At 38.3% G+C, this 21,442-nt stretch overlaps 1 protein-coding gene across 4 annotated transcripts in view; it reads right to left on the reverse strand.

Moving 5' to 3' along the window:
* Positions 1-21,442, reverse strand: part of Hcf (Host cell factor) — a 157,670-nt gene that overhangs the window by 125,981 nt on the left and 10,247 nt on the right. For all 4 annotated transcript variants that reach the window (XM_083117709.1, XM_083117711.1, XM_083117710.1 and 1 more), the window contains exon 2: positions 6,068-6,216. In XM_083117709.1, coding sequence (XP_082973835.1) covers positions 6,068-6,216 — 149 coding nt within the window. The remainder of the gene's footprint in view (positions 1-6,067; positions 6,217-21,442) is intronic.

Genomic DNA, 21,442 nt, shown 5'->3' on the forward strand with positions numbered 1-21,442 from the left:
TGATTTAGCACTGAAAAGGCACACATTCTTCTTTGTGTTTGGACCTAATGATCCAGCTGAAGTGGAGATGGGGGGGGGGGGGTCAAGGAGAGGTTTGGCGGTGTCAGCTTTCTGTCGCCTCTATGTTAGAAATGCAATGAAGCTTGATGCCAGAGGCCAGAAGCGTGAGTCTATCCAGAAGTATACACAAAACAAACGATTGCAAAGGCTCCCTCCCCTCCTCTGTTAGGAAAGGCCTCGCCATAATCTGTTCTGAGCAGTGGCTGTGAAAGACCGTATCATATAACAACTCATCGATCTCCCTAATGCACAATTGTTTCCTTCCGGACATATTTCCACAAAGAGCCAAGTCAACAGGGAAGAAATAGATTCACAGTAGCTACACAAGATGCAAGTGCGAAACGAAAAAAAAAAGCAAAAGTTCGGGTTCTCTCCCCAAAGTAGCTGGAGAAGAGGGGGCAAACTCCACATTTTTATGTTTTTTTTTTCATTGAAATTCTGGGGGGCATCCAAATTTTACATGGTTGCATGCACTGATGTTCTACCTGCAAAATAACAGTTATCCGAAGTAGATTGGTCCCATAGTGTCAGATTTATAAAAATTTTATGAATAATATGCAAATTGGCTAAAATTCACTGTTTTGAGTAAAAAAAACAAGAGTTTTACGTTTTGCCTTATTATTCAAATTGTATTGCACCCACAAACATGAATCTAGTTTCATTCTGTTGCGGATGGTCCATTCTTTGAAAAGAAAGGCAAAAGTTCCAGTTTTCTCCCCAAAGTAGCTGGAGAAGAGGGGGCAAAATCCACATTTTTATGTTTTTCATTGAAATTCGGGTGATGCAGCTGAGTGCATGTGGGCCCTTTGCATCACTTCAGGTGAGAGATCTTGGACTACTCCCTGTACAGCCCTGGCATTGCATGTACCGACTTTCATCTCTTTGTTTAACTGAAGAGGTTTCTGGCAGGACAAGGATTTATTTCACAGCTACACTGGGTAGATAGTTCCAGTCTTTGCTGTCAAACACCCTGTATACCATGGGCATACAAAATTTAGTGTCATGCTACGACAAATGCCAGAACGGTGGTGATTATGCCGAAAATTAGGTTAGGACTCACTGTTACTAATGCAATAAATTACAACTGATATTCTTGTTTTATTTATGCCTAATCGGTAGGGACCTTGATTTTTTATTTTTTTTCAAATTGGTGTATTTTTTTGTATTTTTTTACTATTCGGTGTTATTTTTCCCAAAATTCACATTTTCATTTTTGTGCATTTTCTGGCAAATATCTGAAATTATACCTTCATGGTATTTTTAAACTACTGTTTCAAATTGTAAGTCCCATGGCCTATGCCTCTTCGTGAGAGTTTGATATATTGAAAGTTATTTTGGGAAAGTTAATTTCCATACCACCTTTTTAATTTTAAGGTAAGGATTGTAGATAATGGAATTTTCCCCATATATACTGAAGGGTGCATAATGACCATAAGTGACGATGCACCCAAAAAAATTAAATCAATCAATCTCACTTGACAGATACCGATATATTATGGCACCAAAAATTGGGATTACCTTTTTTGACTTTTTAATGTTACGTTTCCCAAAATTCGCGTTTTTGTTTTAGAACATTTCTCTGCCAAATATACCGAAACTTAATACTCCATTGTGCTTTTAAACTATTATTTTAAATCGTAGCTCACGTGGTCTACGTATATTCGTGACAGTTTGATATGTTGGAACAGATTTTTGAGGAAGTAAAAGTAAAGTGCTACCCTGCACTTTGCCATGAAGGTGTATAGGGGTGTAGAGTTAGGGCCCCACACTTTCTTGATCACGGCTGAATGTGGAGTGATATGATCAGCACCATGCTCCTGGCTACCTTTATCCCTCAAAGTTTCCTCCAGGTCCCCGCGAGATATGATGCTGGTTGGGCACCGGAGCAGTTTGAATATGTGGAATTCGCATTATTTCGATATTTCGAACAGGCGAAAAATGTGTCCAGACATCACTGCACATTCATAAACACAACTTCGCAGCAATTACAATTTTTCAAGATTTTAGCGTTTGCGAAAAAAAAATGTCCCTACTAAATGGAAATTACTTTCTGGAAAGTGAAAATTTAGAAGGGCGGAAAGAGAAAAGTCAATTTTTGAAGAAAGTGATTTGCTTTTATTATTGAATGATTCGAGTAAATATGATATTAAAATATTTACGTATTTAATTAGTATTTTATTTCATAATATTGGACATTAACTTCACTCAGTGAGAGATTAATGACCATCTCTCACGAGTTTAAACTGACAGGACAGAGAGTGGCGTTAATTTCATTGCAATACTAGTGTTGCAGTAAATTTGAGGTTAGGAGCATGCACTTGCCAATTTTTATAACGTTCACCAACGCAGATTTATGTCTCCCTTTTTCGTAATAGTATTATATATAAACCAGTTTTGTTGGATTCTTCATGATATCTAAGAATAGTGCAATGTCATTGTAAATGTATGTTAACTTGTGTGAAACCAGTAATGCGTCAGGATGATGAAAGAAAACCTTCATAAGCACTGCTACATTAAATAAGGTGAAGTGAGCCAGAATAGTAATAAAATTCCAGCAGCATATTGCAGTCTAAAGCTCTTCTTGTTTATTCGTGTGATTTTTATTGGATGTTGCAGTCCGAAGACATCCAACAAAAATCAATTCCATACACGAGTGGCATGCATGCAATTTCTGTCGCATGTTGTAGTGAAATACTTTGTCGGGTGGCGATATTCGACAAAGTCGTATGTTTCCATGTTCCTTCAGTTTGTCCAACAAAATGCCTTACTATGACGTCCGACAACTATCGGACGGCGCCACCCGCTCCCATCCCCTCCATCTGTTGATAGTTCTGTCCCCTTACTACTCCCATAAGGACAAGAAAAAATGACAATTCAATATCTCTATCTCTCTCTCTCTCCCTCCCTCCCCCTCCTCCTGCCATCACTGGTTTCTGGCACCGTGGTTGTGTTGTGCATAAAAGGGGCCTAAAAGTTGAGGCAGAAACTAGGCAACAAGATTTCCTGTTCCCGTGCAGAGTTCCATCTTTTAAAAAAAGTGTCAATCAAGACAAAATTGCCTGACTTTTTTTGACACCTCAAATTCCCTGACTTTTCCCGGTTTTCCAGGTCTGTCGCCACCTTGTTATAGGAATATACCAATATACTAGGAAGTGTTCATTGTCATTGAGAGAGTGCTGTGACTCTATACATGACATCCATTCTCCCCTTACAGCCACACAATTGACCCAAACATTCTGAAGTACAACATAATGAAAAAAGTTCTTGCAGTTTTTGACATCGCACGGGAAGAAGTGATCACTGATATGAATATACATGTGCCACTTGCCAGAAAATTGGTTGGGGTGGGAGTGGGGACATTGACCTTGCCCAATCCAGACACGTCACACATTCATGGAAGCCATAGCTTGAGCAGTGGTGAAGAAAAATGGAGGTGTTAAAACAGGTCATTTGGGATTGTCTGTTTTTGACTTTAAGGTGGGCTTGTCCGCAGCTGAATCAAGTTGCCGAATAGGTCAAGCCTTTGGGGGTAATGCTGTGAATGAACACACCACCAGACATTGGTTCCAGAAGGTCAGGTCGGAGATCTGTCCCTTTGTGATAATGACTGGCCACAGGTTCTGGTTGACAAAGCCCTGGAGGCGGCCATAGAGGAGGACAGCTGCCTAACATGTGATGAGCTTGCCAACCACTTCCAGGTTTCCAATGAAACATCAGACTGCACCACATAGGGAAGATGTTCAAGTTCAGCAACTGGGTATGCCATACACTGTCGGAAGACAACAAGCAACAGCCTGCTTCTCGTTGCTTTCTTGACACTGCAACACACCCACATTGGATCGAGTGCTCACCAGTGATGAAAAGTGGGCCTGTATGACAATCTCAAGCATGCCAGACATTGGTTGTCAACACAGGACTCTGTGCCTCACCCTGCAAGACCACCATCTACACCCACGCAAGATCATGCTCTCTATCTGGTGAAGTAGTCGCCAAGTGGTGCACTACAAGTTGCTACCAATTGGTAAAACCATCACTTGGGACCTCCACTCACAGCAGTTGGAACATGTGCAACAGGCACTGAAGCAGAAGGAGCCAGCATTGATTAATCACAAGGGTGTACTGCTTTTTCACGATAATGTCAGGCTGCATGTAAGGTGGGTGGCCAGGGATACCATACAGGGACTTGGCTGGGAGATACTTTGCCATCCACCATACTTCCCGGACCTTGTACCAACAGATTATCGCCTCTTCCATTCCCTGGAAAACCACCTTGTGGGAAATCCTTCACAAATGAGGAAGAATTGTGGCAAGTACTCATGGACTTCTTTGCATCCAAGATCCACAAGTTTTACCGTGAGGGCATTGCACAGCTGGAGACACGTTGGCAAAAGGTTCTGGATGCTGATGGGGATTACTTTCGAGGACTAACGGTGTGTGGCATTTGATGTGTACCTTTTTCTTTCTGATGATCAAAAATGTCAAGTAGTTTTTTGGTTACCTTGTAATTGATTTTAGCACAGCCTTTTGAGCTAACTTGAAAAAAAAATGTTTTCACAACAATGCATTTAATAGCAAGAAAAATAATAGAATATATTTTCATAAAGTGAATTATTTTTTTTCTTCTTCCTATACAGCTAAGAATTACATAGTGTGAACACTTTTCACAACTGATGTATATTAAGATGTGGGAGTTACAAACATTAGTGACAAAAAACTTAAAAACCACTGGCAGCACAACTATACTATTTTGTTCTTTAGTGCAATCATCTTTCCATCAACAAGGGAATTTGAACAGTAATTCAGTGTTGAGTCAGGTAAGACAAGCCAGTATCAGGTGAGATTTTTCACGACATTCTTGATACATTTTGACTAATCATTAATGAAGACAATTATATTGTAAAAAAAATAATTATAGTAAAACTTAGTAATATTTAGTAATATAAATATCAGTTAAATTTAGTAACATATTAATGTTGAAATAACCATTTACTGTAGTGGATTTCTATGTATTAAATTCATAACACGACCACTTTTCCTAGAATTATTTAATGTAAGTCTCTACTCCAACCAAGTGTAATAATTAATAAATCAAACTCAAATACAGTTTGTTCACAGTGAATTTTAAACATACATTCTCAATACATTTTTTCTCAGTAAATCTTAAACATACATTCTCTATTTGCAGAAAGCTTTAATTCTTATTGGTACACAAATAATAATCAAAATGACCAAACCACTTGGAATTAAGAAAGATTTAAATGGAATCCAAATCCACTACAAAATATTTCTTAAAAGAGGCCAAACCTTGTGATAAGCCAAGCTATGAGAGACAAGTAGCACTTATGGACAGAGATCTTTCAGTAATGTGGAGACCACAAACCAGGAGCTTCAGATGCAAGGAAAGCTACTCCTTTCAGATGTTTCTCACTTGTATGTTTTGTGCATGTTTCTTTACAGCTTTTCTTAAGGGGATTTTTACAACCATTTTTTTAAGGTAAGGATTTTACTTAAAGGAAATTTTGCTCCTATACTTTGAAGGGTGCAAAATGGCCTTATGTGACAGTGTACCCCAAAATTTTAACTCATTCATTCATTGATACATAACACCTGCTGTAGCAAATTGGTCCATTGTTGCTACTGACTTTTAGGCATTTTCTTATTTCAACATTTCTTTTACAAAAATGTTAATTTTCGAGAAAGGAGGATAAATTTCCCTGAATTTTCAGAAAAAATATCCATGATCTCCCAGACTTTTCTAAACTGACATAGATATGTTGATCATACTTCAATAAATTAACAAAATATAAAATGAACTACCTACACCAAATAATAAACTTTTCCAAATAAATGAAATAACTTTTATAGATTTAGCAAATTAGACACAACAAAGTTTAATATTCAAAACTAAATTCCTGAAATTCGCAATCATACAGCACAATTTCCCATACTTTAAAGAAAAAAATATACAAAAACTAATGTTCACACAACATTTGCTGAATCAACATACCTGCAATTCATACAATTCATTTGAGTATTTTCCATACTCTACCATTCCTCCAAACACCAAGATTCTTGTCCCATCTACAACAAAACCATATGCTGCACATCCTGGTGGAATGTCACCTTTCACAGAAGGTATAAACCATGTATTGTTTGCTAGAATGAAAAGACAGAATTGACAATACAGTGTTTTAACAAAACTAAACACATCAAAAATAAAATTCCTTATCTCAAATAAAACATAGTAATGAACAAGGGGTACAAGATAAAGATAAAAAGTACATAATTTTGTGTTCTGCAATAAAAACAGCAAAAGCTAAACACCCATATTCAACATTGCAGTGTTACCCTTCCAAAACGTTCTGTTTGGGATTCAAACCCGAAACACCTGGTGTAGTAGCACGATGCGGTGCAAAAAAAAAACTCCACAACGAGGGCCAGATTAATCTTAAGTAACTAATTGAATATATGAATGCAGGGATTATCCCTGCAAAAGGAGCAACAATCCCTTATGAATTAAACTACATTGAAAAAATGTAGTAACCTTTCCTTAGAAAATCTGTCAAATGCCCATGGTTTCATGTTATGTATTTCTATCATTTCAGTTAGTCAATTATACAAAATTCAGATTTTCAAATTGAGGCCAAATATCTGATGGGTTAAAAATCTTTACTTCTGAAAAATTACCACAAAAATCTAATATCCATTTCACGATTAGTCCCCGACTTTATGCTTTGCAGTTAGCATAACCACGCATGTATTTTATCTTATATTTTATGAAAAAAAATGTGGTTTTGGATCCAGTGGCGTGGAGTAACTTTTTCAAAGGTGTTACCAGCCATCAGTATGACAATTATTCTGTTAGACGTTATCATCTACACCCACCCCCTTCCAAAGAACATATTACTTTGACCTAGATTTTTCTTCATTTTGTTCTCTTTTTTCCATCAACTCAGTGATTTAGCCACAAACACTCCTAGCAAGGACTACCACTCATGAGACAATTACTATGAAAACCCAATTAATAGTGGTCGAGCCTTGTCAATTCTTCATTTGTTTCTTTGCAAACAAGGTGGAGGGGGGGAAAAGGACATTTCTGTGGCCAGTTTGATGTTTGTGCGGTGAGCAGACGAGAGAATTCCACCCCTCCAGCCAGTCAAATTGTGGAAGAGAAATCCAGCTGTACGAACTACTGTTGCGAAGTTAGTATTTTGGAGCAAGGTTTGTCCAAATCACGAATCACACCAAGGAACTATATTTTCGTCAAGTACCTAACCGGCCTCAGTTGTAGTTCAAGCCAGCCTTGGCTTTGCAATCAAGCTCTAGTTGCTTCAGAGAAATAGTATCCCCATTTTTGACCGGATTTAGTTCTTTTCTGCCTATCCAATGTAACAACACTGGCATATACTAGCAGACCTGAACGGTAACTGGGCCCCTGAATAGCCCCGTAGCGCACTGTCCCAAAGCCATCCTCCGCTCTTCCCTTGCACTGGCATCGACTCCCACTGTTACCTCTTCAGGGTAACAGAACTGCCTCCCTCTTCGCTTCTGTCGGCTGCAGAAAAAATATCCTCTGCAATATCTACTCGACGGCAACGCTATTGGTTAACGTATTTAACCATGTTTTTTTTTTTTTTTATTGAAACAACTTTTTAATTCTTCATATTTTGCTGTTACCTGTGGTAACACCGGTTACATGCATGCCACACCTCTGTTTGGATCCCTCTTTTGATAAACTTCATTTAGTTTTAACTTCTAACCAGAATCATTTAAAATTCTCTCTTGTATACAACTTTTCGCTTTCTGGTAATTAATATCGATAAATGGAATTTGTTAATGGAATTCATTACATTTGATATTCATGTTTGTAACATTCAATCAGGAAGAAATTTTATTATGTTTACATCATGTTCCAATCACACATTTTGTTGATTGATTGATTGAGTTGGTGTTTTAAGTCCACTTTATGCACAGTAAGGCTAGTCAGGACTGGACCTACAGTTTAAAGTGGGATCCAAACCACTACATGCCTTCACTGGGTATCAAACCCGGGACCCCTTGATTAGAAGGAGACAACACTAACACTGCGCCAGCAGGGAGGCACACACATTTTGTACCCCCATACAGTAAAAGTCATTCTGAGCAAAGCAGAGCAGGACAGTGTATCTTCTGTTGCTGCATTCAGGAACACCTCGCCAACACCTTTAACTTCTACAAAATACTAAAAATAAGACATTTTGTGCAATTTTGTTTAATAGCAAATAAATTGGGGGGAAAAAATTCTTATATGGTTGTAATTTATTATGTTATTTTCAGTTTCCCTTTCCAAAAGTTTATCTCAATATACTTCTAGAATTCCTTCCTTATTCTCATCTCTTTTGATAACAGCATTTTTATGCATTGTTCCTTTAACTAAAATTCCTAGTATTTTGCATAACCATGGTTTGTTAAAAAAATTAATGTATTTTTTAGGTATGTATCTTATGTGTACCAACAAGTTGTCTTCTCAGTGCTTATTATTACTTTTATCTGACATCAAATTTCTAATACGTCAAAAAGTTATTTTCACTTTTAGTTTGAGGGGGGTAGTTTTCAACTGGAAATCTTGTATGTTCCATTACACCATGCATTGTTAGATAATTAGAGGGGGTGGACAGATTAATTGAAAGACAATGCTAAGGGAAGGGAATTTGTTGAGATGGAAGAACTGAATCAACATGCATTGTGATAGGCACTTGTTTATCACCCTGTTTGACCGTTGCATGTAGTGCAATGGTTCCAAGGTAAAGCTATAAAATGGGAGACCTATCGAATTTCCAAAGAGGAAATTGATTGGAGCATTATCAGGTGGTGCATCAGTAACGAAGACTGCCACTTTATTTGGTGTAGCAAGGGGAACAGTGTCAAAGGTCATGGTGACACATAAATAGTGGCAAGAAAACATCAGTGAAGGGAAATAGTGGATGAAAGCCAATCCTAGGTGACAGGGATCAGTAAGCATTAAAGAGGACTGTCACAAAGAACCTCAGAACTATGCGGCACATGTGACAGCAGAACTCAATCTGCGGCTGGCAGAGCCAGTTTCCACAAAAAAAAGTCCAGACAAACCTTCATAAACTCTACATTAGGGGTAGGGCTGTGATTCCCAAACCTCTGATGGCATGATCACAAAATGAACCTGTGGTGACTGAAAAAAGGTAGTATATTCGATGAGTATGTGTAGCTAATGTCTAAAGAACCTTATTTTACTTCCCAGACTGCCTGTATCCTACTGTCAGACATGGAATAAGATTTGTGGTTGTTTGGGTGATCTTTTAGTATTTTGTTGGCCTCTTCATTCCTCTACAAGTTATAATTATGACCCGTATCTACGTGGGCATTTTAGGCGACCACATGCATCCTATCACATAGCTGTTGTTCCCCAACAAGGATGGAATCTTTCAAGATGATCATGCACTTATTCACACTGTAAGAGCTGTTCAGTCATGGTTTACAGAACATGAAGATGAACTTCAACAGGCCAGCGTAATCACCAGATCTCAACAGTATTGAACCACTGTGGTCAGTATTAGAGGATTGAGTATGACACAGATTACCTCCATCCTCATATATGCAGCAACTGCGTGATGTGCTTCTGGAAGAATGATACAATATTCACACTGGAGACTATTCAGGGCTTGTGAGACTTGATTTCATGATGAATCCAAGCTGTCCTAAAGGTTACTTTTTAACTTTTTCAAGGGTTATCATTAATCTGTACACCGACACTGACTCTATATTCTACAAACAATTGTTTTGGAAAACTGCACGATATACCTTTGTACCCTGCTTTGTATGCTGTCATTTTATTCAAGGGTTTAACCAGGATATTCCACCTGCATGCATTGAAAATTCATTTGAGGGGTCAAAAGAGAAATGTTAGTGGCCATCTTTCTGCACCTAGCCACGCCCTCGAACTATGTCCATCTTTGTGTTATCAAGTGATAGCCATGGTGGCCATTACAAAATAGACATTGGGCTCCACCCTCCAGTGATTATGACACCGACAGACTGATTATGTGCAGAAAACATTGCTTACGCTAAACAAAACATTTTTTTCTCTCTTCGAAAAACATGTGCGTTTGTTTTGCTTACATAGTTTTTACGGCCAGTTATTTAAACAGTTAAGACTAAACAAATTACTTATGGCCTGTTACCGCATCTGCACTTGATGTGTTCATACAATTTTAATTCTGTTAATTTTGGGTTTTGGCAGGGAAAATATGGTTTATTTTATTTTATTTCTTTCTCTAAGTTTTAATAATAAAAAAACTCCAACTTCTAAGGATAGATCAACATGGGTATTTCAAATATAAATTTCAATTTTGGAAATTTATTCCCATGGGAGGTATCATAACAGGTTCCCCTGATTAGAGAAAAGTAGCAAGCCAAAAGCAATAACCTCCTTCATCGGCCGTTCAGTATTAAATCTATCCTCCTGGTTGATTGGAATTAAGTTGCTGATCAACTGGTATTAGAGAGAAATAACCAGGTGGTGGAAGAAAAGATAAGTTAGAGTGTAACGGGCGACGTGGGGTCTTTTGCTTTGGATCAAGAAACATCGGGGAGCTTAAGCGAGCCTGCATAGCGCAATACTAAGAGTCTTCTCCGAGGAACTCTTCATCACCGAATAGACAGGTAACATCCTTCTCTAACCATGTTGATCTAAACTAGAAGATATAAACCCAAATTCTTAGTGTTGTGCCATTTCATGTGTGAAAAGTAACCTCTCGCCCATTACCATCAAGTTATTTGCCAAGGGCAGAGTGCTCACCAGTGAGGATGAATTAATGACAAAGCTACATCACCCAAGCGTAATGGTTAAGATTCTTGGTAAGATCCCACGAACCTTGCAGTTCGTTACGAAATTACCATAAATGGGACTTTTGTGAGAAATTGGGGGTGGGCATTAGGGAGGTATTGTGGGCGAGTGGATAAATCACTACCTTTATTTATGCTGCTGAGATGTTCAGAAGTTATTTGCAGTATTGGTGATCAACTACTAATCAGGCAAGATGTAGAGCAAAACTAAGTTTGAGAGTCGGCAAAAAAGACACAATCAACTGATTTGATCCATTTCGGTCCATCCCTATAAAAGGGTATAAAATTGTGGTATTGTTGAATCTCTAAAAACCTTGCTGGAGTGGTAGCTTCAGAATTGTGTCCTCTGGTCCCGCTGTTTAGGTTTCTTGTTGTTTGCATTTTTGTACAATTTGGTACAGTAAGGCCAATCATATGACATATGTTTGCATTTGGTGTAGTGCTGCCATCCATTGGTTTTCAAAAAAAAAGTTTCTGGCTAATGATGTTCATATTGGTCTGATCTCTAGGCTGGGTTGGCTGATTGTATTGTGTGGCTGTTTTCCCAGGCATGAGCAGTTAGTTTGGATCTTTCAAAGCATATCAGCCTGAGGTTGGTTTTTAAGTTTCCCCAAGTGTTCTGCCCGTTTCCCTAATATATTCTCTCCCGCATTCACAGGGAATGTTGTAGATTATGTTTTTTGCTTTTGTGTTGGGGGTGTAGGGTTTAGTGTGGACCAGGTTGGATTGAAGTGTGTTCCCAGAGTTGATTGTAGTTTTGATGTCCTATTTATTAGTTATTTTTTTTGATTCTTTTGGATATGCCTTTTATGTGGGTCTATTGTTTCTTACATCCATATGAAAGGGTTTATTTTACGTGGGTACTGAAATAATCCTCCAAACAGCAATTTTATACCCCACATTACACACCAACCTTAAACACATCGTGTGTTCAGGGACTGAACAATGATTTATTAGATATAACACAATATCCTGAGGATGGAGGCAGAATCAACCTCCAAAACATAGTTACTTAAAAATTTAATACAGTGGCTAAAAGTCAAAAACTCAAGACAAAAGATAAACATTGATATTTCGCAGCTTTACCACATGTTCACTGAATGTATGTGTGTGAGAAGGTGTAAAATTTATACATTTTAGATCTCGTTAACAAAAGTTAAAGACAAATTTTACACAAAAATTCATATTCAGCACCTCTTTCCCTACTATGGACACCAGAATAGACCAAAGTGAATGACAAATGTAGTATATTGCTAAACTGCATCAAGTCACATTGAAAATAGGCAGATACTACTTGTGGAAAAAAATACTAGTGTAATCTTAGGAAATGGGTTTCTGGAAAATCAGTTCTAGCATCAGCCATATGGATGCTGGATGCACCAAATTTGCAGGGAAGCACTAAAGACCAATTTTCAAAGACAAGTAATCCCTATCCCCCAATGTTGAAAACTGGAGTTCACACACTTGCCACCTAATTGCACCACCCTGAGAAAAAAAAAATCATAGTGAGTAAACCTGTACAAAATCGAGCCAAGTTTTGTGAACTTGTGTGCTTGTTTCTTTTCAGCAAGTCACATCTGCTTGCTCAGTATATATTTCTCAGCCAGGCATGAAAATCAGTGATGTTGCTCAGGTGTTAATGTTACTGACACCCTTCTCTGCCAGAGCTAGTGTGACATCACATGCATCCCACACACTGCTTGGGTTTACTGGCTCATGCAGATATGAATTTCTATGCACATCAACTATTACCACTGCTGCAAGTCACATTTACAAAACTTGCAAGAAAAAAAATTCAAATACATTGCAAAAAGCGAATATGTTGTGAACAATGCTAGATGTAAAACATTAACAAGAAACTGGTTGAAAAGTACTAGCCTATTCATATGTTATGTTTTAAATAATATTGCATAATGTTACTTGGAACAATATTAGTGACACTTCACATGTGTATAAATGAACAAAAAAATTAGGTTTTTGAGAAATGTGCTTAGTGCTGTCACATGGTGCTGCAATCTTGGAAAGGTTAACAACAGTGTTATTCTGAAATCTTTTTTTCTACTTTTCATCTTGCTGAAATCCTTGAGTAGGGAAAGGAATAACATCTCTCTTGGTTCAGCAAATTTTCATAGCCATCTCTCATGATTATGGAAATTGAGACTGACACTGGGCAACCTGAAGTAGAAGTAACTACTACAGCCATCCGAATTGGAAATTCTATGCTTATGTATTCTAAAATCTTGTGGAAACATCAGAGAGAGGCAAACAATAGTGTTGATAAAAAGCAACATTTTGGGAGAGAAATGGCAGGGCATTAGCAGAACAACCATCATGCCAAACAAAACTGAAGTTACAGCAATAACAAAAACAATCCAATAGAAAGAGATAATTGAAATCTATGAACTACAAAGCAGTGCAACAAGAATATGAGAATGTCTGCTGGTACCAAACTAGGCACACCGATAGTGTTTGGAGTGGATCCATTCAGATTACTGGGCCTCAGATGAGACCCGTATCATTTTTCGTCACTACCTCCCCATGCTGGGAGTGGGTAATTTGAGTCTCTGCTGCTTTCCATAGATGTGGTAGCCATTTCTCAGGTTCCCTCTCCAGAATCACTATGGTGGACTAATAACCCACCATCTACAGTGTGATGAGGCAGACATTTGATAGATGCATCGCCGGTGCATGACCTTAACCTTTTGGGTCCCAAGTGTCTCAGTCGAAGTTTTTACATTACAACTTTTCTATTTTTGGCTAGAACTTCAATTTTTTTTATATTGTTCCTAACACACGTATTTAACAGAAATGTTTCTTGCACTTTTTTTTTCTTCATGAAAATGGAGGGGGAAAGAGACTTCTCTTTTGTGTCTCTTTTCAATGGAAATTTTTTGCTGACAAAGGAAGACCGGCTTTGTTGTTCTAAAGCAATGCTTTTCACTCCCACATGATAACTGCATTCGAAGGAAGCTTGTTTATAAGTATCCGATGTCAAAATGAAAGTTTTCCGTAGGGGGTGGGGGTAGGGGGAAGACTGGTTGTTGAATCTGCATTGTGAGAATGGAATTTCGAGGCATGCTGAAGGAAACCTTTGTTTTTGAGCACAAGTGTTCCACAATGTGCATAAATTATATATCGTCTGAATCTGTGATTCATTCTGCGTACAACGGTATATCTTTCATATCTCTAGGGCATTTAGTTTCTGAGCTATAGTCATTTCAATGTAACTCCGCATTTCGCTCAATTCCGAAGCTTGAGACAGTGGCGTACAAGCCTTTCGTATCAGGGGTACAACTTGCGTTACATTGGTCGTATGACAATGATGCAAATATTTTTCTGTTTCTTACATACCAGCGATAATTTATATGTGCATTTTGAACTTTTCATATCCTTATTTTCAGGGGGGCAGGGGGGGAGAAACCCCATTTTTTTAAAAAAAGTATTTTTCAGGGGATTTCCCCCTTTTCCCCTCCATATGTATGCCGAATGTGCATAAATTATATATTGTCTGAATCTGTGATTCATTCTGCATACAACGGTATATTGTTCATATCTCCAGGGCAAATAGTATCTGAGCTAAAGTCATTTCAAGGTACCGCTGCATTTTGAAGCTTGAATCAGTGGTGTGCCGACCATTCCTTTAACTACAACTCACATTACATTGGTCATATGATAATAATGCAAATATTTTTGTGTTCCTTACATGTCAGCAATCATTTCCATGTGCATGTTGACAATGTCATGTACTTTTTTCTTGGGGGGAGGGGGGGACCCCATTTCCCCCCCAGAAATTTTGGAATTTTGAGAGTTAGCCGAATCTGTCTGCTGAAGCGGACCATTCGGTCATTCGAAGGGTAATGGCATGCCACCCAGAGATACTGTAAGCATTTATTAGATCTGGAATTGCCTCGACTGAAAACATTTTTGCAAAGCTATTTTTTGTTTTATTACATTTCTTTGAACCCCCTGGAACTCCTGAGAAAATTCACCAAAAATCGAAGTTTGGGAATATACCTAAATTTTGAAAAATGTCCGCCATCTTGAAAATTTTGAAAAATTGCATTTGGGTGATAACGATCAATAAAATGATGCTGTTTGCACTTTTTACTTTAAATGCTTTCAAAATTCTAAAATACATCAAAGAATGCACGAATTATTGAAATTTTAAAAGTAGATATAAATTTGATCCAAATACTTGAACATATCTACTATTTTCATAGCCTATTCTATGAATGGCAACCCATCTACTCTGAACAACTTTCAAGTCAGCTGAATGAAGAAATAAGTTGCAATTCATATGTTGGCACAATTTTCAACTAATAAACAATTTGTTATAAGATGTTGCGTAAACCCATCATTGCTCATGCATAGACAAGACTGGTGTATGTTTGCCCTGTCCGTTTGCTCGTCTGCACCTGCAAGTGCATTGCTCCAATGCTGGTGTTTTTCCAATTCCTGTTCATGTGTGTTGTTTTGTGGATGAATTTAATGTATGCATGACTCACTTTAAGTCCTGGGTTGCATAAAATGGACTTGCAACAAAAATTCAGTAAGTCCTGTGTATGGACCATGGTGTGCACAGAGCTGTCATTTTGTTATATCTCGCTTTCATTTGTACCAGATTGATTTTATCATGTTTATTATTTCCACCAGAGGTCAATAAAATTGGTTATGCAATGATATAAGAAGGAAGCCTCTGTGCCAACTTGCAGTCCTTCAGGCAGTGCATTTTGGATTCTGACTCAGGTAGAGAAGTAGTTCAAGGCAGATGCTTCGTTAAAGTGTCCAATCAACCATGATATGGAGAGGAAGGCTAAGTACACTCCAATCAGTTTCCAAGTTCCAAACATGCACTCAGTCAATTAATTGCAGAGAAAACTTAGGTGGGCAGGCCATGTGGGATGAATGGGAGAGGAAAGGAAAGTTTACAATGGAAAAGATTGGATTGATCTTGCTCAGGATAGGAAGACTTGGAAGTCTTTTGTTACTGCAACCATACACTTTTGGGTTTAATGATGATACGAGAGTAAGTTAGTCAATATCTTTTCTCTCTCCCTGCAAGAGTAAAAGAAGGAGAGAGAGATGAAATAGAGGAAAAAAGATGGGAAGTCTGGAAGACTAGCATGAGGAGGAGGAAGTAGTCTCTCAGTATGTTCAGATACCAGAATTTCCCAGTACATAGCATGTGCCAGTAAATTCCTTGCATTCTTCAACTCCAGCCAAGTCAGCCCAGGTCTTATGAGTGATTTCAGATGTCACAGGAAATGTCATTTTCACATCACTATCAAAACTGAAGTTTACTCCTAGCGTTGTGGAACATCTGCTTGACTCTTGAGCTCTATGGTGAATGAAATTGTTGGGGCTGCAAGTTTAGGAGCAATTGACTTGTTTCAAAATGAAGAGCTAACACCAGTCATTGCTGAGGAGCCAGTAGTGTTAGATGTATTGGTACATGGTGATTCAAGCAATGGATTTCGGTAAATAAAAACAAACATGCACTGTATAAATTTCACCTCTGCTAAAAGTGCTGTCTTCAAGAAACAAACTCAACCAATTTAATATCTCTGTATCAATTAGTTCTCAAGCCATGATTTTTATGTACATCGCAGCAAGTTTGAAAATTGTTTGTTGGAAAAGTCCTCCTCTGCTGATGCTACTACCCCTAAAGGTTGGTAAGACACATTGACACTGATTGAAGACCAGTTGCCACAGCCATACATGGATGACATAGCACTTTTATAACACTTACAAAATTTCTGGACTTTTTCAGGTCTCAGGTCAGTAAATTCTGGCACATTGGCCCACTTAAAATAAATTTACATACACAACAGAGTGGAAGATCCAGTGATTGTAGCAAAGAACTGGGTGAGATGGTTCTGCCCAATGCAAAGCTGAGCCAGTATCCTCTTCTTCCCTGCAGAAGGGATGGTATGAGGAACATGTACCATGGAACATCATGTACCAATGTGGATTTGACAGTATGAGGCTTGTCCTCATCCTCACAGATGTCTCTAGCTTCCTTGCAGCAGAAGACAAACAAATATACATAGCCATTGTAGTCTTAATGAGTGAGGAGGTAGCAGGGTACAAGCTGCATGTCTGTTATCCATCTTACCTTTGGTGACATGTTTCGAAAGGTGACATGTTTCGAAAGGGAGTTACAGCAAGTGAAATACAGGATATTCTTCTCTATCCAGCTGTAGCTGACAACTCTGGAGATCTTAGTCTCCTGAAAATGACATCAGTGACAAAGATATTTTTTACGATGATCAAATAAATGATGTGGAGATTGTAGATGTTCATGGTGGGTTATTGTTGCAAATTGTGCCATGTGCAGAAAACATGCAATCTTCTTCTTCAAATGTTGAAGAAACTGAGGAAGTCTCTACACCCAGTTGAGGCAAAAGTAAAAGGTCATGAGAAAGAGTGAAGAAGAGGAAGCTGTTACAATGTGATGAAAGTCGTGATGAAAGTCGGAGGAAATGCAACACAGTGTACACAAAATTACAAGTGGAAGGTCTTTGTGCAGATTCACAGGCAACCTATATGGAAAATACAGTGGCAGATAAAACAAGTAGACAAGTTAAATAACTGGAACTGTCCAGTGCCAATACTCTTAGTATTTCTCAGTACTGCTGTTGTCAGTTTGGTTTATTTCTCTCTGAAGTAATACTCATCACAATGTCAACAATATTCCCTTTTTGGTGGGGGAGAGCTGAAGGACGCGAGAAGCAGATTCCACATCCAGTCAGAGACCTTTCCCTGTAGCAAGCTGGGGAAAGAGAGGTCTGTGTGCAGGATGGTTGTAGGAGGGGGAGAAAACTTAGCATTACACTTCTGGGAGTATTGTTTCACTGTTCTCTTGGGAATATCAAACTTCCAATGGTGCACTTATGGGATGGCCAATTACCATAACTAGTTTAATGAATTGAACTCCTACAACTTTTGGAATGGGCCCCATGATTTAAAAATTCTCTAGTGAGTAATCCTATAGAGCAGTTCCTAAGATGCTGATGTGATTATCCTTTTTTTTTTTTTTTTTTTTGGCAAGAACGAAAAGTTCAAAACTTGGGTGAGCAGAGAACTGTTATATTTACCAAGTATGAAGTGTTTAAGAAAATTACATTAGACCACTGTAAATATTTATGAGATTCATGCTTCAAGGGATTTTCAGTCCGTGGTGAGTTTGCTTGATTTCTCTCTGAAGCAGTACTCCCCAGAAGTTCAACAATGTATTCATATTGGCAAAATTTATCCCATCAAAGCCCACCATCCTCATATGAGGACACTTACGTCAAAATTGTTTTGAAGAGTTTCTATGCAATTTTATCCATAATATAAAAAAGGGAAAGTTAAAAATTTGTACTTACGTATGTGAGTATAGTGCTCTTATTGTAGAACGACGTTTCAGAGATTGACTATCTCTTTCCTCAGGTTCGTATAAAAACTAAGTACTTGGCATAGTACTGCGTCAAAAATGTAATATGAGGATTGTGGTTAAGGGTTGGTTAGGGTACATTTAAAATATTAAGTTTTTGCTATTAGAAGTACGTAAAAACCAAGCCGTTCCCTAATAAAACTTGTACAGTAGACCTATTCACAGGTAAAAAAGTTAAAAATCTAAAAAACCTGCATAAATCACAATGCAACCTGCAGGTTTGGCCTTTCCTACCCAACTGTGCTTATCCATCCACATGAAGGTCAATTCACAACGAATATTTCCCCTCCCCTTAATTTTCTCGTTTCCCCTCATTACATCACAAATCCAACGTGAATTCACTTTCCTCTCTTGCAGCTTGCATAACTTCCGGAGTGACGTGGAAACCGATATTGGGTTCAATCTTCCAGGCTTTATCCCATTTTTTGAGGAAATTGATCCACCCTTCTTCCAAATTTCCTTCGTCCCTATTAAGATTATTCTTCCCCCCCCCCCCTACAAATACTCGCTGTTTCATACACGTTTCTTCCTAATTTCCTCCCCTCTTTTCTGATTATCTCTTTTTTTGCGATTCTATGCCCACTTTCCAAAATGTGTTCTGAGAGACCCGTTTTGGGAACTTTTTCCCTTATGTCCTTTTCATGCTCGCTCCATCTTTTTGGTGAAAGAATGTAGAATGTAGAAAAATACTTCACCGATTATAAGAAAGGAAAGACAACTAGGGAAATACCGGAAAAACAGAAGGGAGTTTATTGAATAGAATGCCATTGCGGGAAGGAGTACATAGGACAGACGGGCCGAAATATGGGTAAAAGATGGAGCGAGCATGAAAAGGACATAAGGGAAAAAGTTCCCAAAACGGGTCTCTATTTCCTGAAAACATCTTCCTTTGAAATCTATTTCCCTCTCCCAGGGATTGGAGTTTGCAGATTATGCTACAAATGGTGCTAAGTGCCAACAAAGATTAAATTGTGCTTGGTTTAGCAACATTTTGTTAGGGTTGGCATCGCTGATTGAGGAAAGTCTTGCTGGTTCCTTGATCCTCGCCGTTCTTCGTAACCTTTCCCCACTCCCATCTGTCTGTAGGATGACCACCAAGATTTCTCACCTAGGCAATTGTACGTACATTGTGCTCATAATTTTATAACACACATTAACCTTTAAACCGGCGTTGTCACATATGTGTGTCCGGCAAAATAAGGCTCGTGTTGCTGTTGTCACATGTGTGTGTCGAGACGAATTAGGTAAAATTCCCATGCTTATTTGCACCTTGATACTTTTATATTGTAGTGGAAACACTAACAGGCTTTCTGGGAAAAGCTTTCAACATGCCCAGGTCACGTGTTCAAATCCTTCTTAACCTTTTCTTTCGAGCTGTGCATGCACACTTCAATATATCGGCTCATATTACATTTTGTGTGCCAGCTAGGAACAGGAAACAACTTTCATTTCAATATGAAAGGTCTATTACTGTAAAATAAAGCTAAAGTTTGAGTCCTTTTCCAATAGGAGTGGGGAAAGATGGGACGAAGCCCAGATTTTTTATTATTTTTTCATGGAAATTTGGGGAGCACGGCCCATCCCAGCCAGTCTTTTTTCACTTTGGCATTTTGAATTGTACACAGATGCATGCCCTGGTGTCTTAGCTTGAAAACGAAACTTACCCAAACTGGAAATAAATAAAAATGAACTGTAAGTTCCTCACTTCCTACATGGAGGAATTGCCCGTTCCATTCTTATCGTTTTCTGCCATTGTAATGTTTTGCGGCACTACAAAGACACTACTTCAATTGTCACAAAGAATTGAAGTGGAAATAACAATGACGTTGTGTAATTCACTGTTGCCAATACCCGAGTTTGTTTCCTTGTGAAGTCATATTGTGCCATGTCGTGCAAGAAGGTTCGTAAATGCTCAAGGAAATAGCAGATATATTAGAGGATCCTGGGTTTCAAGAAACTGTTTGTGATGAATATTGTGATAATACTGATGTAGTTTTGTGTCCACCTGATGTAGACAGGTTCACTGATGAGCAAGAAGGCCCAGATGAATGCTTTGCTGAAGTTGAAGTAAATGATGTTCCAGGATCATTAGAAATTCAACGTGTGTCATAGACTTCGAGGGATGAATATGCAGAAGTTATTAGTAATGTTGCAGGAATTTCACAATCGACATCACAGAATGGAGAAGAAACTCAGTTTTCGGCTGTTGATATGTGAGTCGCAAGAAGGCAACTCAGGGTAAATCTAAGAGGAGGAAACTTTCTGAAGAAAGCAATAACAGGAGGAAAATGCATCCAAATTACACAAAGCTGGCACCTCATGGTAATGAAGTAAATATATCTGCACAGGAAATGAGAAACCGTGTTTTGCCATTGACATCAAATGAACTCTGAAAAGCAAATGGAAGGTGTTTGGGAACACATAGTGAAGGGAACAGTAAGATATGCAGTGTGGCAGAACTTGCAAAATGTTCAATTGAGTACTAATGATGTGAGAGTGTTCATTGGCATATTGTTATTTTCGGGATATCACAAGATTCCGTAAGAACAATTGTACTGGTCAGAGGAACAAGATTTAGGTGTTGACGTTGTGAAAGAGGCTATGTCAAAAAACACTTTTCTGAAACTAAAAAGTTTGATTCACTTTCAAGATAACAGTTTGGCTGCAGCAAACAAAAATGACCCAGGATTTAAAGTGTGACAATTGATTAATATGATGAATTATGTATTTCAGCAATATGGTGTGTTTGGAGAATGCTTGTCTATAGATGAGATGATTGTAAAGTACTTTGGGCATAATGAACAATTTATTAGAGGAAAGCCAAAAATATTTGGGTACAAATTTTGGGCTCTCTGTGGAACAAGTGGTTGTTGTTTCAATTTTAACATCTACTGTGGTAAGGAAGTGACAAATACTGGAAGAGATGACATTGCCCTTGGGTCAAGAGTGGTGTTACAAATGCTGTCTCGTGTCTCATCTGCAGGCAGCCACAGTATTTATTTTGACAACTTCCTTAAAAGCTGTGATTTACTTCTGCATCTGAGAAATCTAGGGTACCGAGCAACAAGAACAGTTAGGGTAGGG

This window comes from Lepisma saccharinum, chromosome 2, assembly GCF_977018435.1.
Source record: "Lepisma saccharinum chromosome 2, izLepSacc3.1, whole genome shotgun sequence".
Lineage (NCBI taxonomy): Eukaryota > Metazoa > Arthropoda > Insecta > Zygentoma > Lepismatidae > Lepisma > Lepisma saccharinum.